Source organism: Meleagris gallopavo, chromosome 3 (genome assembly GCF_000146605.3).
Source record: "Meleagris gallopavo isolate NT-WF06-2002-E0010 breed Aviagen turkey brand Nicholas breeding stock chromosome 3, Turkey_5.1, whole genome shotgun sequence".
NCBI classification, from domain to species: Eukaryota; Metazoa; Chordata; class Aves; order Galliformes; family Phasianidae; genus Meleagris; species Meleagris gallopavo.
This window is the reverse complement of record NC_015013.2, coordinates 55,259,233-55,283,329: the sequence shown is the minus strand read 5'-3', so window position 1 is coordinate 55,283,329 and position 24,097 is coordinate 55,259,233. Positions and strand designations below refer to the sequence as shown.

At 38.1% G+C, this 24,097-nt stretch overlaps 1 protein-coding gene across 1 annotated transcript; it reads left to right on the top strand.

The window, feature by feature from the left end:
- Positions 1–272: 272 nt before the first annotated feature.
- Positions 273–23,054, top strand: OPRK1 (opioid receptor kappa 1). Its single transcript, XM_003205036.3, has 4 exons — positions 273–973; positions 1,463–1,790; positions 15,548–15,900; positions 21,401–23,054. The coding sequence occupies exons 2-4, from the start codon at positions 1,531–1,533 to the stop codon at positions 21,931–21,933; spliced, it is 1,146 nt and encodes a 381-aa protein (XP_003205084.1). The 5' UTR covers positions 273–973; positions 1,463–1,530; the 3' UTR covers positions 21,934–23,054.
- Positions 23,055–24,097: the final 1,043 nt, after the last annotated feature.

Sequence of the window (24,097 nt, the reverse complement as noted above, 5' to 3'; positions counted from 1 at the left end):
TGTGCTGCTGGGAGCTTTGAGGCACAGCCTGCCTGGCCTATTCTCTGCTCCTTCCAACGGAAAGGCTACTTACTCAGGGAACTCTGGTTGGGATTTGGGATTTCAAACAAAGATTAGTGTGTTTTCAGCCCTGCAGGATGGAGTGTTTAAGGGATTAAGCCTGAGGAGTTTGATTTCTGCACACTCCTCCTTTCCATCCCTGACCACAGCAGGATGTACTTGGCTTCTCACAGTGTGGGACAGTTTGAATGAACAAAAGACAGCTATCAGGCTGCTCCAAGATGTTCCTGCCTCTCTTGCTGTGGGATCCAGCTTCTGGCATTCCCCCAAGTTACAGGCATAAAGGAAGAGAGGCACAGCCACCCAGAGAGAAGCATTTGGGATCCACAGTTGTGAAGCTGAGGCAGGAAAAGTCTAATAGGTCAGGCAAGAAATCTAAACTGAAAAATTCTGTTTTATTCAGCATCTACCTGTAAATGCATGCAGAACTCAGGAAGGCAAAGGGGATCATTTCTTAAGGCCTGGAAGTGTGAGGGCAATGAGAAAAGTTGATTTGAAAAAGTGTATAAAACCAAGCACCCACTCACAGCAGAAGTTATTTCTTTTATTTTGTCTGCCTCTGAGCGCAGAGGCAGAAGTCATGTGAGCTTCTGAGCTGCAGGGACAGAGGCAGAGGAGAACGCATGCATCAGAGCAGCATGCTGCTGGAGCCCTGACGGGGAGAGGGAAGCAGAGAGAGCCTGGGAGGGAAAAGGTAAAGTGGTAGGAGCTGGAACAGCAGCAGCTGCTGCTACTATAACATAGCTCGTGCCCAGGAGTCAGCTCTGCTGCTAGCATGCATCTCTGAGGGCTCAGGTGCCTCGGGTTCAAAAGTCCTAGAAGATCTGTGGTACTCCCAGGAGCCAAGTGGATGCTTTTTTTTTTTCCTGCAAATATCTGTCTGAGGACTGTGCTCCTTCTCCTGGATCGAGAGGTATATTGTATCATTAATTTGTCTATTAATTAGAAGCAAGTATGGGATCTAGAAAAAGATAAGGCTGGGCTTATGCCAAAGCAAGTATACAGAGAGGTGGTAGATTTTTCTCCTTGTTTATAGTAGAGTTTAGAGAGCAAGGAGCCCCTGTCACTAGGATGCTGTTTGACTTAAAAGATGGAGGATGGGAGAGAGAGTGTTAAAGAGTGGGGGTGGATCTGAACTTCTTCTCATCTTATTTGTTTCTCTGTAATTTCTGAATGTGGAGGGAAACTTTCCTCGTGTACCTGGAGGAGAAACACTTATTACATACTGAGATGTAAAACTTATGTTTATATATTTTGAATGTGGTTTATTTAAATACCTGCTTGGCAAACTACAGTTCTTGCCACAGCAGTGTTCCCCTTAATAGGTACAAATTTTACAGCTCTTAATATCCAGTGGCTGTGATAGCACCTCTGTCTCATTCCCTCTTTTTCCCTTTTCTAGCATCCTTCCTCCTGCAGCCTGCACTCTCTTTGTCAGTCTCTCGCCTGTCTGTGGGGACTGTGGCTTCTATGGATGCCCCTGTACAGATTTTCCGGGAGGAGCTGGACTCCACCTGCATACCAGGGCCCTGTCGCCCTCCCAGCACCAGCAGCAGCTGGCCCCTGGCCTGGGTGGACTATGACAGCAATGCCACTGGGACCTTTGGGGAGACCCAGCACAACCACACCAGCATCTCCCCCTCCATTCCCATCATCATCACCGCTGTCTACTCGGTGGTCTTCGTTGTTGGCTTGGTGGGAAACTCTCTGGTGATGTTTGTCATCATAAGGTAAGGGGCTTTGCTTGAAAGAAGTGCAAATGGCTGTCCTGAAATTTGGCAGCTCAGGGGGAGTTTATGGAAACTGTCTGGGTCTGCATATACCAGGAATTGAACAAAAAAAAGTAACCAGAATGACCCCAGATCTTTTCAGTCACAGAATCTGCATGGAAGTGCAGTTACAGAGAGAAGGGAGAAACTGGATAAAGGTGATGAATCCTGTAGCCTGTGGGAAAGGTGCTTGGTGCCCCTGAGCTGTGTTCATCGGGTGCCCTCTAGGGATGAGAGGCTGCCCTTGAGTGAGAGAAAGTGGGAGAAAGAAACTTTTGCAGGGTACCTTCTTTTTGTGATTTTATTTTTTCTCTGCCTGAGAGGAATCCTCTAGACGTGGCTTATGTATCCAGCTGTGTGGACACTGATATTTTGCTGCCTCGTCACCTGGTTGCTCTCTTAATGAAGTAGGAGAAAAGGAAACAGTAAGAATCATATCCGTTTAATGTAAGCTAAGGGATGCTGTTTCTCTGCTTAGTGGTGTTTAACTCCAGTTGTTGGCATTGCCTTGAAGAAAACAAAGCAGATGCAGAGAGGGGTCTACTTTTCCTATTGTTTTTCAGGAAACAGGAGAAAACTGTGTATCTGTGTCAAATAGTTTTTCATAATGAAATACTTAGTGAAATGCATCAGTATTGGTGTACTGTTGTATATTTTTACCTGCACTATGCTTTGTCTTTTTGTTCTTCCCATTTGTAATTTGTAATAATTTCTGAACAGTGCAGCTCAGCAGGGTTATAATGACCAACCAAAAAAAAATCATGAAACTTTTCAGTCTCTTCCTTCATATTCTATATGAATCTTGCAAAAAACTCTGGATTTTGGTGGTTTTTTTTTTGGTGGGTGTATGGAGTATTTGATCAATAAATGAAATCACCTTGAACATAGGAAGAAAAAAGGTGGGATTGCAAGTTGATCTTGTTCATCAAGTGTGCATGATAAATGTCAAGAAATTGCAGAATGATGAAATGGCTCTGTCAGTCTTGGTATGGGAGGAGTTAATTGGAATCAGTGAAATTATTGATGATGTACTTTATGAAAGATGTCTTAAAACCAGGTGAATATCTTTGAAAAATGAAAGTGAAATCTCATTTAAAAGTCATAATAAATAAAGATTCCTGTGATCAATGCACAGTAATGGGTTTGCTCCATCTTTGTGATGCTGCAGTTTTTATATCTCATCAAGATATTTTACCCTTCATTCAGAATAAATGTTTAATTTAATTTTTTCAAGAAGAGAGACTCCATAGTTAACATGCACAGTGCCATAGGCAGAGCTTTTCTAAGCCATCAATCATTTAACAGTTCAGTGCTGATTTGCCATGGAAGAAAATTCAAACTTATTCAGAACCCTGAAAGTCAGCACGGATGGATTATGTTTATTTGAATGTATTTCCTTTCCTATCTTCTTCTACTATCCTCCTAAGGTAATTTTTGTGAGGGTCTAGCAAGCTTTAGCTCCCTCTCTTCCAGATCTTACTTTAATCTTAAATACATTGTAATTACATTACAAATTTAACTGTATTCAGTATGGAACATTTAAAGATTCCAAATGTTCATGCAAGAGTGTATTTTCATTTTTGTCCTAATCTTTCATTTCCCTTTCTCTTTCCCACTCATTCTCTCTCTTCAAGAGTGTCTCAAGATGGGTTTTCATGACTCACTGAAAAATGCAGATTGCAATGATGCTTTATGTGGAAAGACAAGGTCTGGAAAGACAAAGCAGGCAGGGTGGAATCGTGTCCCCTAACCATACCAAATTGCTTTTCCTTCAGCTAACACAAATTTTAAGATGGAGTGATGGCTTGTCTTTACCACTAGGAACACTGGTCTTCCAGGAGTTTTCTCTTTACTGTTTCTCATGTCTCCAAAGCCCAAATCTCTCCTCCTGACACCTACAGGACTGGCAGACAGCACAGTCCTGGCTCCTAGTGCCTTTGCTCCTTTTGACCAACACCTGCTACTGTCACATGAATTTTCAGTTGTGGTAAGGAAGCAAACTGTGTAATTACATGGCTTACTAAAGATGAAAAGAATTCTTTCAAATAGCTGAAGTATGCTTCCTTCCTCTGTGACTATAACAGCTCATTTATTGGAGGGATGGGCTATGTCTCAGACCTCTGCTCTTTCCCAGATTGGAGAGTTGGTGTTCATATATCTTCAGGGATGAGGGAGGAATGAGATTTTTGTATTCTCAGTGATGAGGAGACAACCCTCATGGTGATGCTGCAGCCTTCCTGATACAAATGGGTGTGTTTTCAGTGAGTGCAGAAATGGAAGCAGGAAGAAAATAGAAAAAAAATATTGATAAAAAGAGAAAGCCATACAGAATGTGGGAGGCAGAGCTAAAAAGAAAGAGATAAGTTGAGACAGAGATAGGTACATCGTTACAACACTTGAATGATGTAGAGAGAGAATATGCATTGGAGAAAATTGGAAATAGCATTGTTCTGAAATCTCTTTAATGTGTTAAGAAATCCCTGTGATAGGAAAGCATTAGAGCTGAAATAGGGTAACAGAGAGATTTTTCACTGCTCCTCAGGTATCATGTATTTGTCACCTCATTTTGGTGGCCAGTCATTCCAGCTCTTATTGAGATCTGTGTTGAAGGCACAGTGGGAGTAGTACATTAGTACTGTGGTGCCAGTAGGACCTGTTAAACCATGACTCAGGAAACCTGGATTCATTCTTCCCTTGGTTTTACTGCAGGGATACAAAGCATTGTTCTTACCTATCAAAGTGATCAAGGTCACTTTGTGGCTCAGTGGCTCAGTTTCCTCTTGTAAAGTGCAAGTATTGATATTTTCTGTCTTTAAACAAAAAAAATCAGTTAGATTTATAAACCCAAATCCAGTCACTCAAAATCCTAACAGAACAAGACCAGTTCTATTGTAAGTGCTCCAGACAATTTAGACACATCAGAAAAGTTTACTTTTAATGTGTTGAAGGAGGAGTGAAATCTGCACCTTGGCTCTCTCCTTGCAGTTGATATTAGTGCTGTCGATGGTTTGCAGGAGCTCTCCCAGTGTTCAGATCAGCTGCATGGTCCATGTATAAGTACCAAGGGTCTGCTGTCAGACCAACAGTCAGCAGGGCACAAGGGATGCAATGCTCAGCTGAAGCTGCTTCTTTTCATTGGAAGACAGTAAGAGAGGAACAGGAAGTTTTATTGCCTGCTGCAGTGGTGGAAAGTGCAAATGCTATGTGGGAAGCACAGTACGGAGGAGAAGAGGAGGCAATAAATGGGTTTTTAGGAACCAGATAAAATTATCTGACCTCATCTGAGTGAAGTTATACAGCTTTGTGCATTTTGACATGGTCAAAGTCTATCTCAAGCCCTCAGAGCTTTTAATCTCTGGAAGTAATAGATTAAATAAAATTGCTTGTCCTTGGAAACATGATAGTCCTTTTCCTTTCTTCTCTTTCTCCCTCTCCTCCTGACTTTATTTCTCTAAAATTTAGTTCTATCTTAAAATAACATGGTGCTTTCTTGTGACAGCTGGAGGGGAAGAAAAGTCCTCTGAATGAAAGCTGAGTTACAGCTTTAACAATGGATTTGCTTTTACAAAAACCATAAACATACTCTGGTAAAAACTCTGTGGGAGCCATGTGGCTGTCTCTTGCCCACTTCTGAATCACTTTTTGCATGTGCCTTACCTCCATTGTTCCTGAAGTCATTTACTGGGAACAGTTGCCATCATCTAATTCTTAAATTGCCAATCCTGTTACTTCTTTTTAAATTACCATTGACGCTTCCAGTGAATTGAATAATTTTCTGCATGCAAAAACACTTTTAACAGAAGTCTGTGTCACTGTTATCTATATTCATTCCTAGGGGAATATAGAAAGCTTGTATTCTTCTGCTTAGTCTAACATTTAAGGAAAAAGTATAATTAGTAATACATTTCTGTTGTGATATTCGTAGAACTGAGTGGCATCTTATGCAAAAGAAAGAGTTTATGAAGAAATGTCAGCTAAATTCAACTTCTTTCCAGATTGTTTCTAAATCTTCTCCATAATTCATTCTAAACAATAATAAAAGTATTAAAATACGTATATATATAAAATGAAATAGATTCAGTGTACAAGTTTAAATTAATATTAGATTTTGGCAACACAAAGATAGTACTTTAAATTATTGTCCTAATTTTATTAAATTACATTTTGAAGTAATATTCTGAAATGAAAAATGAAGCTGCAGAAGAGTCGACCTAACTGAATTGCCTGTTCTCCATTAATTGTAGCCAGCATGATTTCATTCTTTAATGAAATTATGGAATTAGCTGCTAAGAGTAAAGACCTAGCTGCAGCATACTTTATAAAGTTTATGTCTTTTAATCTATTTGATGAACAGGCAACATCTTACTATTAGCACAGAAGTATCAAATGGATTGATAGCAGTTCATCATGGAACCTGAGGGAACATCTGGCCTCACCTCAAAGAGTGAAGGTTCTTTTGGTGGATTCTTCAGGATCTGGCCTAGCATGGCACCATTTTCGTAAAGACTTTGATTACTAATCACTACTGCCAGCTTTTACAGATGGCACAAAGACCAGTGCCGTAGAAAGAGAAAGGGTTTATAAATGAAAATATTGGTACCTTGAAAAACATAACTTACTTGAAATCTGAATGTTTTTAATTTATTTAATACCCTACTAAACAATAAGTAAGCGAGACCTGGGATTTATAAGAGACAAGAAACTCAACATGAGTTACCAAAAAGATGCTATGATAAGAAGAGCTGATACTGAGACACTAGAGAGAACACAGAAAGGGGTTGGAAGGAATATTTATTAGAGAGAATATTAGAAGGAGGGTATTGCTTATAGTGTGTAATCTGTTTGGCTTGTGGAAAGATATTTGTTATCTTTCCAGACATTTCCACTGGGCTAGCAGCCAGGTAGTCATTTATTTCAGAGAAAGGCGTAACTGGAATTAATGATTAGAGCAAGAAAAATTATGGGGAGTCCTTTTGAGCTGACAGAAAGTGAAAACATACAAGCACTTTCCAGTTTGGCTGCTGGCGAGACAACAAGTTTGAGACAGATCATCAGTCCTCAGCAGGGGGAATGCAGGACACAGCATGTCCCTGGCAAACAAGTGGAGCAGCAGGGAGACAGTGGGGACAGGCTGTGGCTTAATCCTTGGTGAGGAGGCAGAGAAAGGGAAGACTGGGGATCTTTCATTTTGCTTTTCCCCAAAGAAGATTTGGAATTTGCTGGAAGGGTGTTGTGGTGGGAAATCTTTAACCTAGTGGCTTTGTCCTGGGATGTGCTAAGGGTAGGGAGGGATAATCTTTACTGGCTACTTACTATCTATTCAAAATGTGATTAGTTGACCTCTGTCTGAAATTCTCTGACACAGGTGAGTTGCCAAGGAGAAATTTAATTTCAGTTATATGTTGCTTTCCAAAGGAAAAGCAACCAGGAAGACTTTGATAAAATCTACTTCTAGGAAGATTACCTCATGTTTATCTTTTGGTCCTTCCATCTGCAAGAACCAGATAAGTCTCAAAATGCAGACCCTGTGCTCTACTCTTGAAGGCAGACTTTATGCTTTGATCATTGCTATATTCTTTTGTGGAGCCTGAAAGCCATTAGGAAATACTAGTATGAATGTCATCTTGTCTACTGGTTGGCATGAGTGCACAAACTGAATTAACTTTGGGGAAGGAGTGTGTACAGATGGAGAGAGGACATGGAAAGAGGAGTGTCTGACCAGTGCTGGCATTCTGCAAACTATAAAATAGATATAAATAAGGAATATATGAAGGTGCAAAGCATTTTTATGATCCTATTAAGAAGTTTGCATGCTAGTCTGTGTATCATCTTTGAAATATTTAATTATCCTGAAGCCAGAGGGTTCAGATCTCATTAGACACAGCTTCTAATCCCTGGAGAAGTGAAAATTAATTCTAGGAAATTTGCTATTTTCAATTTTCAAGACATTGTTTAAAATGAAAGCTCTTTTTTCTCTACGTGAATATTAAAGCCCAACATATTTTTCTTCAATGCATGAGTTTCCGTTAATACATGTCAAGAGTGCATGGAGAACCTTCCTGTTTTCTGCATCTGTCAAACCACTAGTGCAGCATACAGCACTCTGCCTGGCTGCTCTTTTCTGCAGAGGTTAGTGTTACTCTGAAGCGCACTGTGAGCAAACATCTAAAGTTCCCAAACCTAGCTACCCTGCACCTGGAGGACAGGGGATTTCATATTTACTGGTTGGCTGCATAGACAAGTGCATTTCCCACTGCATTGTCAGTAGAACTATCCACAGTGTTTAACATAGGGCAATTAAGAAAGTTCTCTTTGAGAAATGGTAGATGAGAACCTGCATGTTAGAATTAGTTCAATTAAGCTATTCAATACGTTAAGTTACTGTTCACATGCAGAATTTTTTTTTACCATGCTACTGGCTGTTGGACAGAGTTGCATCTTAATCTTAGATATGGCTTTCTGAATTATTGGTTTGTAAAGTTGCACTGGAAAAGAAAAATATTTTCAACATGGAGTTATCAACCGTGATTTTCAGTTGACTTTCTTAATATTTCCTGCATTTCATTTGCCTCATCTCCTATGGAAAATATATGTGCTCATAAAATCATAGAATTACAAGGTTGGAAATGACCTGCAAGACCATCTAGTCCAACCATCCTCCCATTACCACTGCTACCACAAGCACTAAGCCATATCTCGTAGCTCCTCATCCAGACACCTCTTGAACACTTCCAGGGACAGCAACTCCACCATCTCCCTGAGCAGGCCATTCCAGTGCCTGACCACCCTCTGAGAGAAAAAGTTCTTCCTCGTGTCTAACCTAAATCTCCTCTGGTACAACTTGTGGCCATTTCCTTGGGTGCTGTTTGTTGCCTGGGAGAAGCCAAACCCCTCCTCATCACAACCTCCCTTCAGGAAGTTGTAGTATGCAATGAGGTCTCCCCTGAGCCTCCTCCAGACTAAACAATCCTCAGCTGGTATGCACAGTATTAATTCCATGGACCCTTATGTGAGGGGTTTCTGAATTCTTTCTTTATTTCTTACCTGCAGAAACATCTACTTAAGAGAAAATGTTCAACAATATCTGACTGCTTCCAGCCAGCGTCTGCATGCATAGCTGTTTATGTAGCAGGAAAGCAAGACCCTGAAAAATCTGCTATCCCTGCTATCCTTTTCCTCCTGAGTAATGAGATTTGTTCTCTTCGCCAGCCAACCTCAGACTTACAGCACGAAAATTCATTTAATAAAATCATAGAACAACAAAATAATTAAGGAATGTGGAAATGATCACCAAGTCCAACCACTAATCCATCACAACCATGCCCACTAAACTCAGCGCCACATCCGCATGTTTCTAGAACACTTCAAGGGATGGTGACTCCGATCAGTATCCCTGGACAGCCTGTTCCAATAATCTCCCTCTTCCACATAGAAGGAGCATTTTTCTCTGCTTTTGGGACTCACAATGCCCTCCATGAGAAGCATATCCTTTAAAGACTTTAAGAGCAAAGGGAAAAGTGGACACCATCAGAGCTGGAAACACTGGAAGAACAAATTTTGGAGTATTTATGTTTCTAACACTAAATATATTTCTCAGAAAAGATGCTCTTGAACTCACACAAAAATATTAAAAGTCCTTATCACAGAAGAAGAAAAAAATATTCATTCTTATGTAGTAGTGAGAATTTTTCTTCATTTTTACCCCGACATATGTAAACTTCACTTTTCCTGTCCCTAATTCAGAAGTTGGTTGTTAGACTAAAGAAGGAAATCGTCCACATCTAAATCTAGAAGATCTTGTTCTGGCTCAGCCTATGGCTAGGTCAGGGGAATAATGATAGTAGTAAATCGTAAGGATTTTAATGGCCTCTTCTGAAATTTAAATAGATTATGCTCCCTGATGGGAGCATGAAAGCCATGATCATGTTTTGCCTCTTTAAGTTGCCCAAAAATAAACACCTGCAGGTGTTTATTAATAAACAGAATTCCACTTTAGGATGTGATTTTGAAGGCAATATATACAACTTTTTTGTAGGCTTTTTGTGATTTTGATGTTAAAGACAGGCAACATTTAAGTATGTGTGATAATAACTTTCACCTTTAATTAAAATGTTTTTTTGACACCCTCTCTACAGCTAACATCTGACTGTCATTCAAAAAGTAATAATAACATGAAGCTACGGCTTACTGATTGTTGTGTTCTTCAAATGATTTCAATCTTACCTTCATATTATCATAAATCTCTTACATTGAGTTTGAAGATCCAAAAGATGGCTGAGTCATCCTTTTGAATTAATATGTTTGGAATATATCCTCTTCCTTTTTTTCTTCTCTCCCCCCCCTCTTCCCCTCTCCCCGTTGTTCTGATGCAATATGATATTGAGCATGCCCTGAATACAGCCTTGAGATTTAGAGCTTTAATGAATAAGCTTTTCAGCTGCTTGATCTCCATATACATCACTCAGAGGAACCTAGTGGAACAGTGCCTGCATTCTGGTGATAGGTGTTTTTGCAATTTGCTTTTAGACATGCTTAGCATTTCATTTACATTCACTGACTCAGGTATCTGCCAAAAATATGTTTGTTATATCTTCTATTTTTCATGCTTTTGTATTTTCATTCTGGTATTGCAGCGTGTTGTTGTAGTATACCTGTTAGACTTGCTCCCCTCCCCACCCCTCATTTCATACCACAGGGAAAATTTGAGCCTATTACAGCTATATGACACGTCTTCTACCAGAGTCTCCTTTTCAGCTTGTATTAATTTTATTAATGTTATGCTGTATGTTAGCATGTACACTCCTCCCTTCTAGTTGAAATAATGGCTTTAAGGGGCTTTTCTAGTAGGTTTTTCTAATGCATTTTTATTTTTTCTGAAAGCATGCCAACTTCTTGCTAGCATGCTTCCTCCTTCCATAACCACAATTTTATTGATAAGCTTGGATTGGAGGTGCAATTTCTTTTTCCTGTTTAGTGTTTTAAAAAGATGCGCAAAGTAAATTCTGCTCCAAGAGGAAAAGTTCAGCAGTGATGGCTGAAGTGAGAGATGAGGGAAATTTTCTCGAGCTTAGTCTAAAGTCAGCCTCATAGTTTCCACTTTTGAAAAAGTGGAAACTTAGCTTAGGCTAAGTTGTGATAGTTAAGAGAAATTTTCTTGTGATTTGTAAGTAGATATCATTTTAATGTTACTTCTTAAAAAACATTGTCATATATACATACGAAAAATTACATCTAAAGCAGAGTTTTCTTTTTCATCTTGACTGTTTTCTGCAGGGTTTTCACGTATTATCTGATTATTTAAAGCATGTAAAGGATTGAGTCCTCCTGATAGCTTAATAAGTACTCTCAAAATCTACCAACTCGCTTAAGTCAGTGAAGGATTGTCTGCTTCTTGAAATAAGATGCTAACACCTGATTTAGCTGTGAGACCTTCCATTCTCATGTTGTATCACTCTTGTTTACTCTGCTAGACTAATTTAAGTGGGTTGTAGTATTTTTCCCTTAAATAACATTCAACTATTTGAATCAATAATTTTATTTATTTTTTAAATATGATTCCCTTACTCCCTTACTTCATCACTGTTTTCATCTTCTTCAAGTGCAGATTTGGGCATAGGGGGAATGCTCAAACCATACAAAATATTGCCTCCTATATTTTAATGCAATAGAAAAGTGTTGTAGAAAAGCAGACAATTTTCTCATCTAAAATTAGACTCAAGATTCTATCAGGGTCCACTTCAAAGTGTCTGACAGCCACAGTTCTTGCTCTATTACTTTAACTGGACTTTTGATTAAGCCAGCAAACACATATCTTCAGAGACATCTAAGCATTTAATATTTTTTGGATGTTTAATTCCAAAAATTCAAAAAGAGTTTGGATGATTGAGTTCAGACTCTCAAAGGATTTTCTGAATTTATGAACTCCTAAATTAATGTGTGATTTAATTCATATTGCCTACAGCTTAAAAGGCCAATATCTTACTGAAGTAAAGGCCAATGCTTCAAGCTTTCCATTGTATTGTGACGTAAAATGATTTAGGATGGCATCAGTAAAATGTGTCTGTACTTAGCATTACAGAGGTTAACCAGTGAACTTGAGTTAGGTACCCATCATTGCTTGGCTGTACCTGGAAGAATTGATTGCCTAAATGTAATAAATTATTAACTGGAGCTGTATTTATTAGTCTCCCCCCTTCTTGTTCAAAGTCTGATAGAGAAGGGGTCAGAGTCTTTCAAGTGCCTGTTCTGAATGAAAGCAAAAGGTGCAAACAGGACCTGCCTGTTTCCCTGAACTGGGAAGGAATTGGGAAAGGCCTACTGATCATGGGCCTGCCAGGACAGTGAGCTATGGGGAAGCACTGGGCACACAGGAGGCAAGGCTATCGAAGCCAGCACTATCATGTGCATGTGCCAAGGAAATGAACCAAAGCCTTCCACAGAATTTTATAAGTGGAATGGCACGCTGTTTTATGTAAATAAATCTACGCATGTAGATTTCATTTGCTTACATTGGAGGTGGTATTAATGCTGATGCTTGGATGACTCTGAATTTCTTACTACCTCTACATAACATAAGACATCCTTATTGTTAGATCAGTGCAGTGAGGAGTATTATTTTACTTATATGTGCATGTAATACAGTCTAAAAATTAAAATTGCTCACTTTATGTTTATAAAATCATACACAACATATATACAGAGAACACTATTCATGTTCCAGCTTCCGAATTATGAATTTTGAAGTTACCTAAAAAATTAGTTCTATTTTACAAGGGATCTTTCCCAGTGCAAGGGTGAGGGTGAGGGTAAAGAGTGCTGGGAAAATAAAATGTACATTGACACATAATTAAACTATGTCATACACATACATAAAAAAAAAGTTTGCAAGGAACAGGAGATTTTAGGTATAAAGGCTTTCAGATATTTGATTTTTTAACGCGAATGAAATCCTCTTAGATATTTCTCATTAAAATTTTCTGATTTTATTTAAAGGGTAAAGATCAAAGAATTTCTTCCATTTGTGAAAGCAAACTTTTTCTATCCAAATGCTTGGGGGGATTTTTGAAGATCTGCAAAAGTAGTGATTCAGAAGAGCTAGTAGTAGTTTTACCTCTGCTTACCACAGGCTATTACATTTCATTTAAATATTCCTATATTGAGCCTAGTAACTTCTCTTTGACTGAAGCACAGATACTTGAAAAACTGCGGACATTGATTTGAAGACATAAAAGAAGGAAAAATTACTCCTTTTTTTGTGAAATTTATCCCCCATAATAATCACTTAAGTTTTTGGGATGTATCTGTCATTGTTTGTAAGCCAAGTTTCTCTGGCTGTGACTCTTATGTATTTGTTCTTGTTACACTTTTCTTTCCAGTCCAAAAGAACTCTTCAGTCCTTGCTATTTCCTCCTTGTGAAGAGCTCCAGACACTCCAATCAAGCCACTTCTCAGTGTTTTTTTTTTGATCAGCTACCTGCTTTGAGCTCTCTATGTTAAACGCAGTAACAATATTCTCCACTTAATTAACTTATTTTTGTGGTACCTTAAGGTATGCTTTCCATAGGCACAGTATGGCCGCAGTTCCAAATTACAGTATTCAGTGATGTCTTCAGAAGTAAAATCACCATTTAAAAGAAACCAGTCCATTTTAGCACAGTTTTGCTATCTGAGTGTTTAATGACTTTCTCTTCAGTCTTATAACTCAGCTACGTTCAGAAATGTTTTTTCTTTTTTCCCCAGGGGGAAAATTCCTAGTCTGTTAATGTGTCTTGCATTTGTTTCTCCTCACCTTGTATTCTCATATTTCTGTTTCCACAGTGTCTTATAGGCTGTAATATGGCCTACGAGACAAATGACCTCCTCTACTGGAGGACATGTTAAGGAGGTTGGTTGTAGAGAAGCCCAGCTCTGACTGGTGGGTTCTTTCTCATCTTTATTCTGCCTTTGATCTTGGAGAATCTCAAATAAGTGCAGAGGGAGACTAGAGTAAGGGCTAGAGCACTCATGGCTGTAGAGCACTCTTCCAGGATGCAAGTACCAAGAATCTTTGCAGTCATGTCAGGCAGTTGCTATAGATTGTTAGCATCTCAGTCGGAAGAGTTTTTACCTTCTTTTCCCATTCAGTTCTTGTTTCTGTGCTTTGAACCAGCAATTCTGCTTTATTTTCTCAATGAATTCTAGTAAGAGTAGCTAGAAGAATGAATGCTATTTTTCACACTTCATGTTGGTCATTAAATTACATACTGGCCCATATTTTAATTAATATTTGACTTACTGACTAGGCATATTTTGACAGCACTTTGAAGCTCTGCTAAATATAGTTTTTTCAAATTAATTTTGATTTTACATGTCACAGTTTTAAAGGCAAATAGAGACATTAACCAACACATTCAGAAGCTGAACAGAATAGATCTAATATTTCCTTTGTATGTTCATTGATGATGCATAACAAGATCTAGCTGGACGTGTTTCTGTGTGTGTTGAATGTATACCTTTTAGTTTGGGCACACATTCAAAATATGAGGATGAAATAATTTTGAGAAGGAAAATCTGTCATTGAATCTTGTAATAAATTGACAGCAATGAGCAAAAGTAACTACACAGTGAAAGGGGGAAAGCATTTCAGAGAGGAGAGTTAAGTGGATTCCTATGTTAATAATGGAAATGAGAGAGGCTGTCCTTCGTGGTTTAGGTTAGACATAAGGAAGAACTTTTCTCTCAGAGAGTGGTCAAACACTGGAATGGCCTGCACAGGGGAGTGGTAGAGTCGCTGTCCCTGGCAGTGTTCAAGAGATGTCTGGATGAGGAGTTACGAGATATGCTTTAGTGCTTGTAGTAGAAATGGTAATGGGAGGACAGTTGGACTAGATGATCTTGCAGGTCATTTCCAACCTTGTGATTCTGTGATTCTATGATTGATGCTTTGTGTCCATAGAAGAGCTGGCAGCAGTCCTTTTCACCCTAGTATAGAGCCTGTGCCCACAGAGTTAAGACTATCATTATACAGAACAAAGCATGGTTCTGTTTAAGATCATATTTCTCTATGTAGATCATATTTCTCACCACATGGAAAAAACAAATGCTTAGTTTTGGTGAAACTAAAGGATGCAGAGAAGACATTGCTATGATACTTTTTTCCATTGAGATATCCTGTTTAAATAGTCATCATATTTTATATTAGAAGTTGTGGAAGAGGAGACAGGGAAAAGCTAGAGATAAAGGAGGAGAAATTGGAAATGTGGGAGAAAAGAAGAGAAATTGCTAGAACTTGTAGAAGATGGCAATCTGGCCCAGCAAATGTAACTATTAACAGAGATTCCTACATCCATGAAATATCTATTGCTACAACAAAACAAACTCAGTAAATTTGTAAATACTGACAGTTAGCAGTAAGAAAAGGAAACACAAAACAACTTTGTCACTTGCAAATGTAGCAATGACATTTGCTTGTAGATGTATTTGAGAAGATAGCATGGAAATCATTGTTTGGATAATTAGATTACATATCTGGTTTTACCCGTACTGGATAGCTGTAACTGATCATGCAGGTTGAGGGATTGAATGAAAGGTGTTTACTGTTAATTCATGGGTCCTGAATATGTGCACTTCTGTCACAAATTAGGAATGATAGCAAAAAAATAATAACTGCAGATTGTCTGAAAAACTGCTACATATTTGAATGTACTCAGTCATATAAGCCTTACCTTTTTGTCTTTCAGATATACAAAGATGAAGACAGCAACCAACATCTACATTTTCAATCTGGCTATGGCAGATGCACTAGTTACCACAACTATGCCTTTCCAAAGCACAGAGTACCTGATGAACTCTTGGCCATTTGGGGATGTGCTGTGTAAAATAGTTATTTCGATCGACTATTATAACATGTTTACCAGCATATTCACACTGACCATGATGAGTGTTGATCGATACATTGCTGTATGTCACCCTGTGAAGGCTCTGGACTTCCGTACTCCTCTCAAGGCAAAGATAATCAACATCTGTATCTGGCTGTTGTCCTCATCTGTTGGCATATCTGCCATAGTTCTTGGAGGTACCAAAGTCAGGGAAGGTGAGTGTGAGCATTCAAAACAGGGACTTTATTTTATTTGAATGATGTAAAACATTGCTTGGAATATTGACTAAAACAGACTGATTTTGACTTTGGTAATTCATGCATACTTCACACATGGAAGATCATCCACATTCCTTGTTTCAAAAAGTGTGCCTAAATTTCTGACATTTTGAAATATGGCAGATAAAGAATTTAAGCTCAGATATCCTTGCCAACTTAAAGAACCAAATGCACTTTGAAGCACTATTTGTGCTAGACTGAGACTATAAGAAAATAATAACAGACAGCAGGGGGAAGTAGTCAGGAATTTGAACATGGCTGAAAATTCAAAGACCAGATGAAACTTGAAATGAAGGCTGAGAGTTCTTTCTGTAGGCATTGTGGGAGTACTGATGAAGTTTCAAGAGCAGAAACTAGTTTACTTCTCATTAGCATTACTATTAAAGCTTGGGAGCTTTTTGTCAGCAACCATTTCACAGAACTTAAAGATCTGGTGAAAAAAGGAAGAAAGACAGTAGCTAGAGGGAAAAAAAAGTAAGCTAAATGCTAAGAAAATGACAGTGTCAGAAATTCTTATTTAAAAAGGAATAGGATATGTATGTAGACTTGGAAAGGCTGAGAAGCATCAGCAGAGGAACCAGGAATACAAAGCATGGCAGGGAAGCAACTACAAGAACATAAAGTCAATGAATCTGTCCATGGAGTGCCTGTAGGCTCTATTGATTTATAATCTGTGAAGGACTGCAGATTTAGCCCCCATCTCCAGTGACTCTTTACTAAATCTGTTCTGCTAGGGAGTTAATCTTATTCTGAAATCCTTGAAAAGGAAGGGGAGATACATACTTCATACCGAGAGGTATAGCAGCAATATGGGTGCAACACTGTGTCTTCAAAAAGTTCAAAACCTCTAATGTATGTCCTGGTGTTGAGGACATCCTGTTATGGATGGCTCTATGAAATACAAGGCATACATATTTATTTGGTAGTAGTGTTGTCTGGGATGTTACTTATCTTTTGACAAATGATTAACAAACTGCTGATTTAGCTGCCTATTCCAGTAGAAAGTTTTCACTCCTCCCAGGAGAACTGGTAAACTTTGCATAAGGGCAGTTTTATCTGGGAGTGAAAATAAATGCAGTGTGTTTAACTGTTTGGCATAGATCAATGCAAACAAAACAGTGGTGTTCATTAGTAAAACAGCTGCTCGAAGGCTGTTTTATTTGATTGAAGATATTCATTTTTTTTTTTTTTCTGTTGGTCTTACAGCGGGTATGTGAGAGGAGAGTGTCTCTGGAAACATCTTTCAGACATTTGGGAGTTCAAGTCTCCCAATTTGCAGTGCTGTAACTCTTCTTCCTGTCAAGTTCTTACCGGCTCTATAAAGCCATGTGCAGCTCAGGAAAAAAAACACTTCAGAACATCTCCATGTGAAAAGAATTTTTGTCTGTCTACTTAAGAAATTCTGAAGGTTATAAAACATTGGCCAAGTGTTTTGTTTGAAGCATGCTTAACTACCAGAATATTCTTTTCATTTACTGTAATCATCGCATTTAGATCAAGGGGCTGCCCTGAGGCCAGAAACAATTAAATGCCTTTTTCACACCTCGTGGCAGGTAGATATTTTTTCCTCCTGAAACAGCTATTAGAAATACAACTGGGTCAAATGAGGTTGGAAATCATTGGTAAATGTTTGTCAGCCCCTACTATTCAGCCCTGCTTGTCTGATCTACAGTGCCTCTTAGGTATTTACTACCAGTTATCTCTTCTGGTATACTCATGAATTGTGCTGTGGCGAAGGGGAAAATGCTAGGATCCTCCTGACAGCTAGAGCTAAGGCAGAAATTTTATTTTACATTGGTGACAATAGTTACTGTTTACATACTACAGGACCTCTGTCAGGTTGGGATTTAAACAACTCAATATCAAACAGAAACTGATTATATTTAAAGCTACAAACCCATGCTCAATTAGTCCTTTTTACTCTCACAATGCAGGATTTCTCCCTGGAGTGTCCTTCCAGATGCATTTTCCTTATATCTGTATAAATTTTCCCTCTCTGGACTTAATGGAGTCTTTATTGCTGAAGAGGCATTTGCTTTAGAAAAGAAAAGACTCCAATTTGATAACTCAGTTGAGTAGAGAGAAGTACGAATGCCTGTAGGCGCCTGTAGGCGAGATGTTACTAAGACATCTAACAGAAAAAGATATCCTGTACAAGGATTGAGATGAATCTTAAGTGGTAGCTTATCAAACATTTTAATATATCTTTATACAAAAGTATCATCTGAAGTGAAGTACTTTTCTTTAAATATATTGATATATTGGAATAGCTGGGTTCAGAGTGGGACAAGACACTAAAATCTTAAATGCTCATTTTGTGACACTGTACTCTACATAGTTCTGAATTTCTTCAGGCAAAAAGTAGCCCAAAAGAACTCTGGATTTTATTCTTTCCCCAAATACCTGAATATGATTGTGATGTTGTGTGTCACTGACAGGGATATTTGTTGGCCATTGATGTAAACCATGAAAAAGTAAATGGATTCCATATGGCATCCATGTCATAGGGAAAGACATTATGAATTTAGGATAAGACTTAAGTAAATTGTTACAACATGTAGAACAGCCGTTACATTTATATTCAATAATTTGGGTTCCTGAAATACCATTGTCATCTACAAAATTATATGAAATGTAGCAAGCATGACTGTATTTAATAGTCATGGACCTGCAGATTTTTTTTTCTGTGAAGGAGATAAAGCATTTCTTTTGAGAATTTGGATTTTGTGTTGAGGGATATGATTTAGTGAGAACTATTGGTGATAGGTGGATGGTTGGACTAGATGACCTTGTAGATCTTTTCCAACCTTGGTGTTTCTGTGACTCTGTGATTCTGTGAATATTCTTATTAGAAAAGCTTCCAGAATTAAAACTGAATCACGTATACTAATGCTTTTTTTTTTTTTAACCTTCTCAGAGTATACTTACGCCTATATTTTATTTTTATTTTTGTATATATTCACACTAATATTATTATATTAGTACTTTTTAGTACTATTATAATATAATATTATATTTAATATTAATATATTTGTACTTATTTAGTATTTTATTATATTTTATTTTAATATTAAAATATTTGTTTATATTTGTTATATAATTAATTACACATTTTAATCTCAGTAATTAAGTGCAGTTTAAATATCTTTCAATGTAAAATTAAAAGATTTTTTTTAAATGAAAAAGCAATGTCAAAATGATCTGTTCAAATTCATGAAATGTGAAACATTGTAAACCTTTTTTTTTTTCCAGATGGTTTTGATTAGGATGGAATAATGTTGGCACAATAACATTTCTAAGTCATTTCTGACCTTTCCTTTTCTATTACTGGAAGGGCTGCCTGGATTCTGAGCCCTTTGCTGGGGAATGGTGGATGGGCTGCACTTGCTCTTCCACCTGCATCTGAAGGTTCCAGGCTTTTAGCATGACTCCAGATGTTACGCAACACCTACCCTCTCAGAAGTGGCAGCAAAACACATGGATTCCTGTGGCTTTCTAAGGAAGATTTGATTGGAATAAGCATTTTAATCAGCAGGAGCTTTTTCAAACCTAATAATTTGGATAAATCCCTGAAATTAGCTCAACAGATGTGAAGAGGGAGAGAGTTTCAGTGAGTGAATGGATGTGACGTAGAGCAGTCATCCCTGATCAATCACAGCTCACATTTATCTCAGCTGCACATCTAGCTGCAGCTTACTGGTCTAGCTGTTGTACATGCACCCTGTTTTGATTGCTGCTGCTAGGCCATGGTCTACTACAAATAACAGTAGTAATCAATGTGGAAATTTCCTTGAAGATCATTACTAAAGTTTCTAGAATAAAATTTCAGAAGAGCAGCTTACTTTTTCTTCATGTAATCACAGAGGATTTAGAGAAGTTGATTGAAAGTTGCAGGCCTATGACATTATAATTGTGTTGTCAGTTTATCATTCTGCATCAGTCTTGAAAGATGTCTTTTCACTTTTCAGCTTTCAGAATCATCCATTAGTTATTATATTACCTGAAACAAAATTTCAAAATATTTAGCTGCATTTTCAACATTTTATTTGTTGTTTTAGAATTTAACTCATCCAGTGATAACTTTCTGGTATCTAACCACGGACATGTCTGTATAATACTATAAGGATAACTTCACACACAAGCACACACACACACACAGCCCTTCTTCACAACAGTATCAGCAACAACATCAGCTTGGTTTGTGAAGCATTTTGATAGCGAGGAAATACAGTTTGATGGATTTTTTTTCTTCCAGAGACGTATAAAAAAGTGATATGCAACAGTGTATTGAAGCTTTCCACCTTTAGGTCTGATTCAACATAGCCAGTAGATACCAATTTGCAGAGGAATGATGAATTCCCTAGGGGAAAGACAAAATAAAAGCAAACCAAAAAAAAATGCAGAATTTGAGAGGAGAAAACATACGGTACAATTCAGAGTGAAATATCCCTGTGTTACCTTGACTTGTCTTCGGTGAAGTTTAACTGCTGATAGTAGTTATAAATTTACTCCTTGTCTTGCTTTGCTATTTATCTTGCCTCTTGTTTTACTATGTGGCTTATATGCTGGAAGGCAGCCATGAGGTCAGCAAATGAAACCTCAAATATTTCACACCTTAGCAGCCTCCTGTCAGATGGAATATTTCTGGGACATAAAATAATGTGACAGCTTGTGACTTTAAATCCTGGCATGGGCAAGGAAAAAGGAAGTGGGATGGCGCTGGTGGTTCAGATCCTACGGTTGCTGCGCAGTCTGAATTTTCAGTGATGTGATCTGCAAAAAGAGCAGCTTCCATTTGACTCTGCACACACGCTTATTTTGTTTGCTTCTATGTGACTGAAAAGAATCTGTTGCCAGGAAATAATTTTTCTGAGTGCAAGAATTTCCATGTATTCAATTTACTCTGAAGAAGACACATGGGAAAAGATTACCTCACAATTATCACACATTGGCAAAATCTTCCTACAATCAAAAGCTCATTGCACTGCTACCATTCATAATATGAAAAATCTGCCTCCTTACACAGACAAAATCTTGTATAGTTTGATAATAATTATGAGTTTTCCACTCCATTAAACCTGGTACTCTTCCTAGCTTTAAATCTCAGTGAGATTCAAATTGAAAAAAATTGTTCAGCCTATTTTATAAATTTTTATTTTTCTGCCTGTGTTTTAGATCCTCCTGTGGGAAATTACATTTATACAATATTACGCATTTTAAAAAACCCATCTCTGTGTAAGTAATTTCCAGAGAAAGCTGTGTAAAACCAATTTCAGTGCTACTGTAAAGCTTTTCATTGAGTGATTTAATGATAACTTCATTTATTAGTATCACAATACAAGATAATTGCTTTCTCTAGCTTACACCATGATAATTATATTATTTAGAATATCTAATAATAAAGCAATTTTCTTTTTCTTGCTTCTTTCTTTCCTAGATACTGCTAGCACTGAATGCTCCTTGCAGTTCCCAGACAGAGACTATGTGTGGTGGGATATCTTCATGAAAATCTGTGTATTTGTCTTTGCATTTGTTATTCCAGTACTCATTATAATTGTTTGCTATACTCTGATGATCCTGCGCCTTAAAAGCGTACGACTTCTCTCAGGGTCTCGAGAAAAGGATCGAAACCTGCGCCGCATCACCAGGTTGGTTCTTGTGGTTGTGGCAGTTTTTATTATCTGTTGGACTCCTATTCACATTTTTGTGCTGGTTGAAGCACTGGGGGATGTGTCCCACAGTACTGCTGCTGTATCCAGCTATTATTTCTGTATTGCTTTGGGGTACACCAACAGCAGCCTCAATCCTATCCTTTATGCCTTTTTGGATGAAAACTTCAAGAGATGTTTCAAAGACTTCTGCTTCCCCTTTAAGATGAGGATGGACAGGCAGAGTACCAGCAGAGTTCGGAACACCGTGCAAGACCCAGCTTATAGGAGGGAAGCAGATGGGACAAACAAACCTGTATGACTAGTCGTGGAAATGTCGTCTTATCCGCAAGAGAGAGAGGAGTCCAATGATCTTGGACTGACACAGATTACCACTGCAGTTTGAACTCGACTCAGACAGACATTTCTGGAATATTTAAGAAGTCCTAGTCAACCAAGTCAATTACTGACACACAAGGACATTTTGAAAATAAGTTCAAATGTAGAGGACCTGATTAGTGATCAGATTTTGGCACCATAATTACGTTGGTTGAGAAGGTTCTACTACACATTTCTTGGGAAAGAGGACAAGCTTATTGTTGTGCTAGATAAAGAAAGCTCTGGGTTTTCTTTTTACACTCTAGGATTATCTTAACTGACATTAAGTTATAACACTAAGTTTTGCCAAAAGCTCAAAAGATTTGCTCAAATATTGATTGCTTCTGAAGTATACAGATACATACAATAACATGATCTGTCATACTCTTTTACAGCGAAGAGTATTATTTATGTTTCAGTAGAACGCTACCAGATTCCCCTCAACTAATGTATTTGTAACATTTGTCTGTTCCGTGAAAATACAGCTTAAGCATGAACTGCCTACATATCAAAACAACTTTATTGTGTCTGTGTATGGTAAAGCATTGCAGTGTTTAAAAATACTGGGACTTAAGGAAAATTGTTAGTATATTTTTTGCATGTGATTAATCACCTGTATGTAATTTTTCTGTGTGGTTTTTCAAGATGTTTGTATACTTCCGAGTATGGATAATACAGTATTCATTTTCAGAGTGTATTTTCATCAAGAAAACTTCACATTCATTACTTGTTATAAGTCTGATGAAAAAAACTGTGCCACATTCTTTATATGGGAATAAATAGTTTAATTCCATTTTCACTAAAGGGGAACATACGTAAAAATAGTGTTGTTTTCATTTTCCTGAAGAATTTGTCAGCAGACTCAAAATAGATATTCAAACAGCTGTTGATAGAAACTAGTGAATTAGCAAATGGATTAACTGGACTGATACAAAGGAAATGAAGACTAAATATATTGTCTGGTTTCTCATAGAGTCACAGAATCATTTGAGTTTGAAAGATCCCTTACAGGTCATCTAGTCCAACTCCCCTGCAGTGAACGGAGACATATACAGCTAGAACCGATTGCTCAGAGCCCTGCCCAGCCTGACCTTGAGTGTCTCCAGACACGGGCACATTCACATCTCTGGGCAGCCTGTTCCAGTGCCTTACTACTCTTACTGTGACAAACTTCTTTTTAGATAGCCAATCTAAATCTCCCCTCCATTAGTTTGAAACCATTTCTCCTCGTCTTGTTCTATCACAACAGGCCCTGCTAAAGAGTTTTTCCCCTTCCTTCTTATAGCTCCCCTTTAGCTACTGAAAGGCCGGTATCAGGTCTCCCCAGAACCTTTTCTTCTCCAGGTTGAACAGCCCTAGCTCTCTCAGACTGTCCTCAAAGGAGAAGTGTTCCATCCCTCGGATCATTTGTGTGGCCCTCCTCTGGATGCACTCCAACAGGTCCATGTCTCTCCTGTACTGAGGACTCCATATCTGGATGCAGCACTCCAGGTGAGGTCTCACCAGCACAAAGCAGAGGGGCAGGAACACCTCCCTCACCCTGTTGGCCATGCTTCTTTTGATGCAGACCATGCTTCTTTTGATGGTTCCTATTTTTTTTTTTTTGATAATTACATATTTTCTTTGATGCAGTCCTATGAATTCAGTATAAGCATTTGTTTTCCTATGAAGATGGAGAAGCTAAAGCACAACAACACTAATTATCAACCTGCTGAAGGTAAATCTGAGGCAAAACCGAACCTAAACTTCAACTTGTAGTTTTTCATCTTGGCCACCAGATATCTTTCTGGTACCTTTAGTCCTTACGTAAAATCATGTTCGGTGTGGGTGCCCTCACTGCATAGCAAATTTTCTGAGAAACACAGACTGCTTTGGTCCTACTGGAGCTACCAACAAAAAATCCTTTATGCACACAGGTATAAATAATGAAATTTATTCTTGCAGCTGGCAGTATAGTGGAAATTTAATCCTCTGGATAACTTCATTATCTTTTACTATTAATTCAGTCACATATGTAAAATATTTTTGTTATCAAGCAGATAAGTGTAGTGCTTCTACATTGCCAGACCAGTGCTGAACAGTCACTGGTGTCTACAGCCCTCCCATGC